Here is an 11484-nt window from a genome sequence, read left to right on the forward strand (position 1 = left end):
GTCACCACCACAACGAGGCTTTAAAACCACATTTCGCATGATGACGTTTTCTAGTCTCATTCAGCCACCTTTTTTTAGGACACCTAAAGGCTTCAAAATTCAAGAGTGGGATATTTACTGATGCATTTTATGTCGTAGAACAAAACGTGAAAGTCTCTTAAGCTTGCTGTAACCACAGACCTTATTTTAGGCAACTAACCAAAAACCCATTTGAAAAACCACTGGCTTCGAGACAGAAGAGAAGAAAGCAGGAGTGCAAAAATGCTTAGTCATTTCTGGGTTTTAAGCTTCATTCCTGCGCCACTCTATAGGATGCTCTGGTTAAAAAAAAAAGGACTTGGCAATTCTTCATGAAAAGGTGACCACATATATAAGATTTCTTTTCTTCAGAAATAAGAATGAGGATGTTTTTAATAGAATAGCTACTGGTTCTGACATGCTCAACAGGTCAGTCAAACTATTTTTTGCCGTTACAGCTCAAAGAAAGTTTGTATTTCATGAGACTTTTTTGTGAATCAGTCTCCTGTGTGTGTGTGTGTGTGTGTGTGTGTGTGTGGGGTGGGGTGGGGGGTGGGGGGGTGAGGGGGGGTGGGGGGGCTTTATGATGTTAAGATGGCGCTGATGTGGCCTGAACTGTAAGAAACATATCAGCCCAGCAGTCATGCCAGCACTGAAGCGACAGTAGGGTGATAGTGGGGGGCTCTGTGGTAATCCCTCTGACATGGAGGCCAGGCAGAGGGAGAACAGATTGACAACACATCTGGGGTCAGTAAGTAGGTTGATAGCAGGCAAAGCTAGAGCTCTGTTGGACTGAGTAGATTACCAAGAGAAGCCTGGAGCAGACTGAGGAAACAGGGGGAGCCAACACAAAGGGACTTTTTACTCCTGCTAATACTTGTTGGTGTTTTGAATGTCAAATTAATGTTGCATAACCATCTAATTTATAACATCTGCAAAGGAATCTGCATGTCTTATTAATGGACATCCGCTCGTCTTACATCTGTGCATTCAAAATAATAAATTAATAATAATTTAGACGTGTGATATATTAACTTGAGTCGAATTTCTCCAGAACCCTAAACTTCTTGACTGTCCTCCAACACTTGAGCTTTGATGCCTGGCGAGTCTGGAAACAGATCATTTAATACTGACGGACGTCCGCTCTCAGGCAGCTTTTGCACAGACAAGAACAAGTCAAGCACCTATAAATATAGAAGAGAGACCTGCTGTGTAGCAAACAGAGTTCGCCCTCATTCAAACAGAGGAGACATCGGTTTCTACGGACAGACGGACAGACAGACCAACGGCCATCTACTTCCTAATAACTTGTAAGCTTCAGCAATACATTTAAAAAACATCAGCATGGTTCAAAATTCACACTTGTGCCACTGTTCTTGTAAATTTCTCTCCCAATGAAACACTGTGTTTTTGCCTTGTGCATATGTCTCTCCTCTTTTTCTCTCTCGTCCTTTCTCTGCATTCCTGTCCATGTGTGTAGAAAAAGAAGAGGAGAGTAAAGTGCATCGCCAATGTAAAAGGCTTTGATATGGCCAGACAGCAGTCCTACTCATCATGAATCAGAAGCATGCAGGTGCCTCCTGGGTCTCATAGGGACTTTGACCTAGATTGTAGCCCTATTGTTGTAGCTGTTAGACAGGGATGGTTTATTTTGGGGGCGACAGTATCACCTCCCCTGTGAGCATTAATCCACCGAGTCTCATTCTCAGAGTGAAAGAACAAAATAAAGTCAGGTGATACCAAAAATTGTATGATACAGTGTTGATTTTGAACATTCAGCGGTGTGGAGGTGTTCTTCACTGCTTTTGTCCGGACTACACATCTGGACCCGGTTGCTTTCTCACCGTCACGACTGCTGAGGGAGTCACACATTTCTTCTCTTCCTTCTCCTCTTCACCCAAAGTCACAAAACGTACCAGTCTTGGAGGGTGAAAGAAAGAAATGTAAAAAGCCTTGTGAGTCTGTTTTATCCCCACAGCGATCTTCTGTCGTGATCTAGATTCAAAACTGGGAATGGTCCATCTCGTCCAGCCATGACGCAGGGCTGGTGGGGAAGTCAGGGTATCCCGTACTGCTGCCTGTGGAGAGGTCTGAGGTGGGGCCCCCTGCCATGGCCCTCAGAGCCTGTCCCACGCCGCCCGGCCCGCCCTGCGCCACCAGACTGTCCATGCTGAAGCCCAAATTGTTGAGGAGAGGGGTGTGGCCGGGCAGAGAGGCGATGGAGGAGGGCGACTGAGGGAGACCGTAGGGGCTTCCTGCTCGGATGTCGTGGTAGGGTTGTCCTGCTGTGTCAACAGAGAAGCCGCCGTTCAGAACTGCACTGTTGGTCACATCACCGACACTCCCGTAAAGCCCGTTGGTGTGGCCGAGATCTGACAGGACCTGGTCGTCTGTAGAGGAGATACCATCACTTAGCATGAGGGGCGTAAAAACTTTAACACTTCAACAGAGCTGTCGACTGCAAAAGCATTATATAGTTGTTATATTTCAATACAGTTAAGTGCTTTTATGAGTGAGATTTATTGTGGCAACATTATGTGAATTTCACAGGTACAGTAAGTGGACTGCTGAGCCACTGCTAAGTATCTGACAAGCGTTTGAGTTTTGTTGGTGAGAAAGGATGTGCTTCACTTTCTTCTCGAACAAAGGAGGTCTGTATGTGTGCAATTACTGCAGCACAAAATATTTGTTTCCATATCAATCCCTCCCCCGAGCCGCTTCAATAACAACAATGCCCCAGAGCGCTTTCTCTCTAATTGACTAAAAGCTTCACATGCTTTATAGAGTTTCTGTCACCATGTTTTCATTTCTCATAAAAATGGCCTTCTTTTTAAAAGTGGCTTGAAGACTTTTATGACTACCCAAAACGGGTTTTGCGGACATTAAATAACACAGGGATGTCTAAAATGTCGTTTGCATCCCACTAAGAAGCCTCTCTCTTTTGCAATAAGCTCCATCATGGCGACAAATGGAAACAGGAGGATGCGTCAGCGGCTGCGGGGACGTGTGAGGGGAATGCGAAATGAGAATGCCATTTTGGATTTTCCTGACACCGTGCACCGAACAATACAAGAAAACAAATGAATTGCCACAAAGACACATTCATGTGCTGCTACATCGTATCATTTAGCAGCTTGTAGGCTCCCTTGATCCCATTAACACGACAGCATGACTGACAACTCCCTTTCAGGAATCTCTCTCTTTAGTAATTACAGATATGGACTCAGTTAAAGTTTTCCACACAACACGTACCTCTGAAGCTGAGTTCACTGTCACTGAGTCCTGCGTCGTCAGCTGAGCTTTCCTTCTCTACTTTAGTTCCTCCTCTGCTGCGTTTAACACTTTTGTAAAACTGAGTCCAGCGATGTCGACCTGCATCTTTCTTCAGGCGCTTTTCCTTTGCTCGTCGGTTCTGGAACCACACCTGACACAGATAATAACAATTATTGTTATCCAAAATCCAGTCCAATCCCAATTTAGTTATAAAACACTTTTAAAAACAACAAGAGTTGTACAGTGCTGTACCATCAATAAATAGCAAAAAACATATACACATCACAATAGAAAAACAAAGGCCAGTTTAAAAGTCAAAAGGACAATAATATAGAAAGGCAACACTTAAAATGTTTGCGTGCTGCAACTTAAAAGGCGCAAACTCCCCATGTGCTTCGACCTTAACCTTGGATCATTAAGTGAAAATAAAAACTGATAAAATCATCATGAATTATTTTTTTTTTGTCATTAAATTGGAATTATTATTATTATTATAAATTATTATTATTTTTATGATCTTCAAATCTTAAAACTATTTAGTTTGACACAAAATAGTTGTGAACACATTGGAATACATGGTGGAATATATAACCACCTCTAAAATAATTTCCTGATTCTCATCTAAATAAACTTCAAAAAACACTGTTCAAAAATAGTGGTGCAAAAAGATTCACAACTGAATATTAAATAAACAGAAAAAGAAAATATCGTTGAAAGAAATGTTAAAGCTGACCATAGAGTAAAGTAAAAAATATTAAGTTTGAGATATCATTAAGATGTGTTTTATCGTGTCTTTGTTCATCTTTTAAATAAAATGAAGTCTTTTTAGCTCCAAAGTCTGATAATAAAGGCTTGTATGCTGGTTTTACATGATCTGTTTTTATAATGAACATTAAGTAGCTACCTAAGGAGCTCAGCTTGTCGTCAGGTCGTATGGGGCAAACACATTTGTGATAATTATTAAAAATAATCAGAGTGACATGATGTTGTCTTTTTGCTATTGCTTTTTGTCGACGTTGCAGATAACAGAGAGCCTTTTGCAGGAATATGGACAATAGACAAAATCCTCTACCTGCACTACTCTCATGTCCAGCCCCGTCTCCGAGGACAGCTGCTCTCTGACATGGCGTGCCGGCTTCGGCGAGTTTTTGTAGGCACTTTTGAGGGTCTCTAGCTGCTTGGCCGTGATGGTGGTCCTCGGTCGCTTGGTCCCCGCCTCTGAATCATCTGAAAACATCATTACAAGTGTGAGTGACTTCTTCTTACATTCATCACGTTGCCTTAACAGCCGGTGCCCCTCAGCCTTTGTGTGGAGTGTATGCGCGTTAAATGAAGTGAATGGTCATGTATGGAAGTGTATTATTGTCCTTGTGCATCTGTCCCACTCCCACAGCAGAGGACATAAATCTACACAGCCCGAGTGCCAGAGGAATGTAGTTATTGGGGCCCCACCATATAAGAGCATAGCTTCACTTTACATAATCAATCAGAGATGCATGGAAATCTCAGAGGAGAGGGAGGGAAAGAGACAGCATACACACCCAGACGACAAACAACATAGATCCACAGTCAGTAGTCATTTCACTGCATTACACAATGTACATAGCTTCATCTGTCACATCCTCTGCTGTGATTCTGATTTAGTAAAGGCTGACTCACACAGGCCGTGTCTGACTGTATGGATATAAATGAGTCATAATCGTTTAAACAAATCTTTTTAAGTAAAGTTTCAGCCTGTATTTTTCCTTTCCATTGACTGGATTTTAGCCGATGTTAATATTTTGGATGCATCCCAACCTACCGTTTTGTTTTGCAGTCTCATAATCCACCTTGCACACCAGCCTCCCATCCTCCATGAGGTAAAACTCGTCCCCGGTGGCCAGTTGCCGGCTGCACATGATGCAGGCGAAGCAGTGCAGGTGATACACAAAGTCCTGCGCCTTCCGCACAACCTGCGTCGGAGGGATCCCCTGTTGACATGATGCACATTTTGTTCCAAAACGCCTGCAGGAAAACATGAAGAAGAGAGCTGCCATTAGAACATTAAATGCAAAACACCAGCAGGGTAGACTGACATCCCTCTCCTATTTATGCCCACTTTACAGGCTGGTGGAGATAGCGAGACCAACCTAGATTAAAATTTCACATGCCAGACAGATATTTCTTCAACTGCAGCCAAGAATGATGGCACAGTGTCTGTATTAATAGAAGCTCCAGCTGTTGTGGAGAGAAAAATCAGCACTGGAATGCATTTCTGTTAACGATAGACCTGTCCGCAGGTTGATGGATGGAGACGATCAATGCACTGTGTGGCGTGCGCACGCCTGTGTGAGTGTGTGTGTGCATGTTTGCATGTTTATGTGTTTGCAGATGAAGTCCTGAAAGCTAAGGAGGAGGAGGAGGTGAAGGAAGAGGAAGAAGAGGAAGAGGAGGAGGAGGGGTGCTCACAGTAAACACACCCCGAGGAGAACCAATAAAACACTGACTCAGGAGAGGCTTTAAATCACACAACCAACCCACAGAAATAAAAAAGAGCAAGGTGAAGCCTCCAAATCACTACCGGGAAGCATACACTACTGAATCTGTGCGTTTACACGTGTGTATCTCTGTGTTTATGTATGTGCATGTTCTCCAGTCACACGTGTCCCTCGCCACAGTTTGAACATGCAAACGTCTCCTTGCCGTCCCCCGGGGTCGGCTAATACAGTTAGCTCTCAGTTAAGACTCCAGAGCTCTTTAGGTCTCATTCAAGCTTTGAGCATTAAAACCTTTCAAACATGATTTAGTAAAAAGCTTGGATCTGCTGATCCTGTTTTGGATAAAAGTCAAACTCAATTTTCTTCTGTAGTGCCTCAGAAATCCAATCGTTAGAAAGAAAGAAAGAAAGAAAGAAAGAAAGAAAGAAAGAAAGAAAGCAGAGAGTGAAAATGGAAACAGAAAAGGAGTTTTTGAGTTCTTGTATTGATATTTTTGTTTCTCTTATTATGTCAGCAGTACGAAATGGTCAGTAAAAATGGAAATTATGAATACTTATGAATATTATCTGCATCAACATATTTTTCAGTTCTGAAATAAATCAGCAAATAGTCCACTGAGTTGCCTTAAGCTTACTAATGGTATCATTTTATATCAGAAAATGATAGCTGTTTAATACAAAATCATTTTAACGATTAGAAAAAATAAAATAAAAAAGTAATTAAATCCAGACCATAACAATTGTAAACGAAGATATTAAAGATAAAAAAAAAAAAAAAAAAAAATTGGTGGATATTTTAATAAAAAGGGAAAAATAAATACTATTTGAAAAATTATGATTAATGCCATACCATATCAAAATATTGAAAAAAAAATCTGGATATTATGGTTTATAATTTTATAATAAATAATAAAATGTACTTAAAGATAAAACCTTACTGTAAAAACAATTTAAAATATATATCTTCTTTCATTATAATAAAGCATGCTTTTCTAAAAAAAATTTTTTAAAAGGTAACTGTTTAAATTCCTAAAAAAAAAAAAAAGATGTAAGCTAAAGGGGTAATGCTAACATGCTAATAGCACATAAGTAGGCTAACTATTTAAGCTAATGTTGCTAGTTTCATTTTATACCAGATAAAATCTAAACCAGTAGGTTATTTTGTAGATATTGAATATAGACAAATTAATTAAAGACTTATCTCCCTCAGTTACACAATATACAGTCACATTAATTACTGGTAAAAATGACCAAAATGTAACTTTCCGTCGGTGCAACTAAGCTAATGTTAGCTTGTTTGAATTTCATCCTGTTGATGTTAGTCGTATTTCCGGTCACAGTTCAGGCCAAGAAACCAGCTAATTATTTCAGAGAGCTGAACGTTAGCTTAATTATGAAGACATATAAACGTGAATAACAAAGTCAAATAATAAAAGACACTGACTTGAAAAAATCCTCTTTGCAGTAGACGCTTCCTGCCCGGGAGAAACATTTGTCCGCCAGCGGAGTCTGACAATCGGCGCACTTGAGGCACTTGGAGTGCCAGTGTCTGTCCAGCACCTTCAGGATGAACTTGTCCAGGATGTGCTGACTACAGCCGGCACACTGAGGGATCTCTGCGGGGGAAACAACAAAACACACACATAGACAGTGAATAAAGACAGAGGTGAGCAACCCATGATATCCACAGAAATAAATGCTTTAATGCACGCGTTATTAAACAATAAAATAACAACAGTTTCATTAACGCTTACATGAATTTAAATCTGAATTTGCGCATTAAAACAAGTGAGTTTTCCCTCCATCATGTCCCAACCTGCAGCTCAGTCCTCACAATATGTCAAGTGACACATTTATATTATTAGTTGTATTAAATTATATGATATTCAAAAATACAAGATGCATTTTCAAAAGCTTTTATCAGTCTAATATTTTAATTTAGATGATGTAATTTTAATTTTAATTAATAAAAGAACCAAAAATTTAAAATAGATGCATCACAAAGCTGATCATATAACCTTGTGATGCATTTATTTTTTAAATCTTGGTCCTATATGTTTTTTGAATGTTATTTTTATTATATTTTTGACCCACTTTTGTCTCGCTGCTTTCTTATTTTTAATCCTTATAAATCGTGTTATTAATTAGGTTTTTTTGTCTTTAATAACAAACGATGTTATATTTGAAAAAATAAATAATATTGTCTTCTAACTTTTGTATTTAAAGCGCTTTGTAAAAGGTGTCCGTCACTGTCCAAGGTGCTGAACTCGGAGCTGTTTCCCAGCAGTGCAGAGATACTTATTTTTAATGACATTTTCTTCATTTATTTTGTATCATTATTGATCTTGTTACACAGTTCTGTACCTCTGAAGCCTGGTTATTTTTCTAGATGGTTTTATAGGAGCTATATGTTGGGGTCAAGGCGAGAGTCACAAAAAGACGAGACGAGAAAAACACATCTGGGATGCAGCAGCAGACCACATGTGCACATCTACAGAAACAGGGACCATACAATATCTAACCTTCCTTTACATCATTCTGCAGCGGCATCGATCATCTACTAAATTACAAAAAAAGAAATTTAATTCATGAACCAGTCAAATATGTATCTATAACAAAATACACATTTTCCCTCAAAGCTGAACCCTCACAACCAGATACCTTAATTTAGTCTATTAATATACGGCTACAATTTTAAAGACATTTAAGTGTCTTTACACATAATTAAAGGCATCCTTTAACAGATAATTATTTAACAGAAATTTCTATTGTAAAAAAGGCCTCCTCCCATCTTCTTAAAAACAACCTTTAATCATCTTTAATTATTCTGTAAATGGCAGTGCATTTATATTTACTAAATTGTCTCTCGCGGCTTCACTTAGTCAAACATCCACATGATATCCGATAATGAAAAATCAATATGGAGGAGAAATGGACAGAGCAAACGTCAGAAAACACCCAGCAGCTATAAACACACACACACACACACACACACACACTCACACACACTGGCTGCGGCGGCGAGGCTGTTTACTGTCGAGACAAAACATCATCTAACAATAACCGCCTTAATCTCATCACAGCACACAGTCTGCAAAGAAACACACAAAGCTCCCGATTAATGCAACATGGAGGTCTGAGCAGCCTGCACAGGGTGTGGACACGCGTTTTATATATTTAAAATGTGTGGTTTTGCATTTTTTGTGCATTTTTGCAGCTTTAATTTGAGGCGTTTGTGGCTAAAATTAAATATGTTTAAATCAGTGGAAAAAGCATATTAATATTTTTGATTAGGTGTCGTTTTTCTGAGGGAGGAGGGAGGGATGTATGTTGCAGAAAATATCCAGCCCAAGCGATGCACACAGTAAATAGAGCAACATTCCTGCACAGACACAGACACAGGATCATCGGCTGCACTGGCCTTTTCCCACCTTGATAGTGAGTCAATTCGCACATGGATAAAAGAAAAATATATTTGGAAAAAAGTGCACTGATCTTGTTTTTTATGTGAGGAGAAATTAGAGTCGTGTTAAATATCTGCAGATAAGTGGTGGGTGGATGAAGCTGAGCGGGACCGAGAGAAGTGGTGCTGAAAGGACAGCAGCACGATCTTGGCAGAGGGTCCACTGTCCAGCTCCTGTGCGTGCGTGTGTATGTGTGTGTGTGTGTGTGTGTGTGTGTGTGTATGAGAGAGAGAGAGAGAGAGAGAGAGAGAGAGTAAACCTCGTGTGTCCAGGAGGTCTTCATATCTCAGTATCAGTTGCCACCACTCCACTCCTTCAATTCACTCCTACCATCCAGTCTCATCGCCTCCATCATCCCACACACAGGAAGTGAAACACATTTTCAGAGAACTCCAAACTGCTTTAACAGGGTTTTTTTCTCCTCTCCCCTCCCCTATATAAGAATAAGTGCACTCTGGCAGCCTCTCATACTTTCAATTGTCGAATGATTTGTGGTAATTAAACGTGAGGTAAACACTTTATATCCCAGACTAATAGCCTGCAGGTTAAAGTTTGGGTGTAATTGCCCTGAGTCAGCAGAGCACTCTGTCCACGGTGTAGAATAAATGTTTAGATAAATTCGCTGTTGCTTTTATTCCCGGAATAATCCAGGTTTAAATCCAGGATGAATGCTGGTACCGCAGGGGGCTGAGTGGCAGGATCCTTATCCAATCTTTTAATCTGCCTCGATTTATAAAATTAAAGAGCATAAGCCGAGCACATATAGTCTCTTTTTTCATTTAAATACTTTGCTCAACAGGCTGCGAGGGACTCCAAATGGCACCACCTGTATTTTTTGTTACACTAAACAGTAATGTGCCACAAATAAAACAATTATTCTGTATTTTTGGGGTAATTTATAGGCCATTAACTTAAATATTCAGAGCTACAACACATTTTATTATGAGTGTTTTGAAACCGGGGAGCACTCTATTAATTATCTCCCTGTGTTATCAAATTTTGCTTTTGTTTTTAGCCTATTAGAGTAGGTCCATCTGTACATTTGAGCACCTCGCCTCTGAATAATTAGGTCAGAGCAGAGATGTATCCCACTGCACTTCTATCTTGATTGCACGATCAGATTATGAAGGGCCTGGGACAGATTAACACGCCGGGACGAACAGATGTAAGGTAATTCTCGCCTTTGATGCTTAAAGGTAGAAACTACAATGGGATGCTGCAGAATAACTGTGATAAATATGTGTTAAATAGTGGCCAAAACGAATTATTTATATCATTCTTAATTGCAAAACATAAAAACAGAAATATAGGCCTTGTATCAGAGGCAAAATCGACTAAATAAAACATATGAGGCGTTGATTTGACCCAGTAATGCGTGTCAATCAAAGTCAGTGTGTGTTTGTCTGATGGGTGATGACAACTGCGTCTGATCTCTTGACCATGCAGGCTCGTTTACAAATTAACAGCTGCCTCTGAAGGCTCACTGTGAGCCCAGCAACCTGACAGGGGATGCAGCAAAGTTTGAGGCCAAACTGGAATATTAAAAGCTGTTTTTTTAAATAAGAGAATTATTATTTCATCCTAAGTGCCATCCTTTGCACTGTGAGTGTTGCAGCCTATTGCAGAGCCCGGCGAGGCTGCAAAGATTCATGGACACGCGGGATGGTCTCTGCTTGGCTCTGAGGCCAATAATTAGTATTATTTAAGACGTCTATGCTCGTTGAAATATAAGCAGCATGACACATCATTGGCCTGTACGTGACAGTCTAAGACAGAGAGGTTCAGCCTCCTCTCTTCATCCTCATCCTCGGCCGAGTTACTGTAACTGAACCCCCCTCTCCCTTACAGCCAAACCCTGCAGGACAGGTTGCACCCGCCAGCCGCTTTCCACACTGATAATCGACACCAAAAAAAAAAAGGAGGGTAAAAAATGTCTTACGTTGCAGTGGCACTCCGAGAATCTCCGGTAAACTCTTTACAGGACTCTCTGTCGGTAGGACCGCCGCACTTTGCATCATCGTGATCCAAACCGGGAGACAAACGCACGCACATACACCCGCAACACGGTGGGCGCACTCCCCCGTCCTGTCTTTTGGAGAGAAACAAAAGTATGATGCTGCTGCTGCTGCTGATGAGGCCTCTCTCCTTCCTCTCTGCAGGCTGTCTGTCCTCGCTGTCCCCCCGTCAAGCCTCTATCCCTGTTATGCCTCTATTCCCGGGATGATGTCCGTGCCGTGCCGTGCCGAGCTGTTT

At 40.7% G+C, this 11484-nt stretch overlaps 1 protein-coding gene across 1 annotated transcript; it reads right to left on the reverse strand.

Annotated features, from left to right (window-relative positions):
• Positions 1 to 1003: 1003 nt before the first annotated feature.
• Positions 1004 to 11249, reverse strand: lhx4 (LIM homeobox 4). Its single transcript, XM_049587842.1, has 6 exons — positions 11171 to 11249; positions 7212 to 7383; positions 5093 to 5295; positions 4364 to 4518; positions 3271 to 3442; positions 1004 to 2408 (listed from the first exon to the last, which is right to left on the reverse strand). Exons 1-6 carry the CDS (start codon positions 11247 to 11249, stop codon positions 2020 to 2022), a joined length of 1170 nt encoding a protein of 389 aa, XP_049443799.1. The 3' UTR covers positions 1004 to 2019.
• Positions 11250 to 11484: the final 235 nt, after the last annotated feature.

The sequence above is a fragment of the Epinephelus fuscoguttatus genome, linkage group LG10 (genome assembly GCF_011397635.1).
Source record: "Epinephelus fuscoguttatus linkage group LG10, E.fuscoguttatus.final_Chr_v1".
Classification (NCBI taxonomy): domain Eukaryota; kingdom Metazoa; phylum Chordata; class Actinopteri; order Perciformes; family Serranidae; genus Epinephelus; species Epinephelus fuscoguttatus.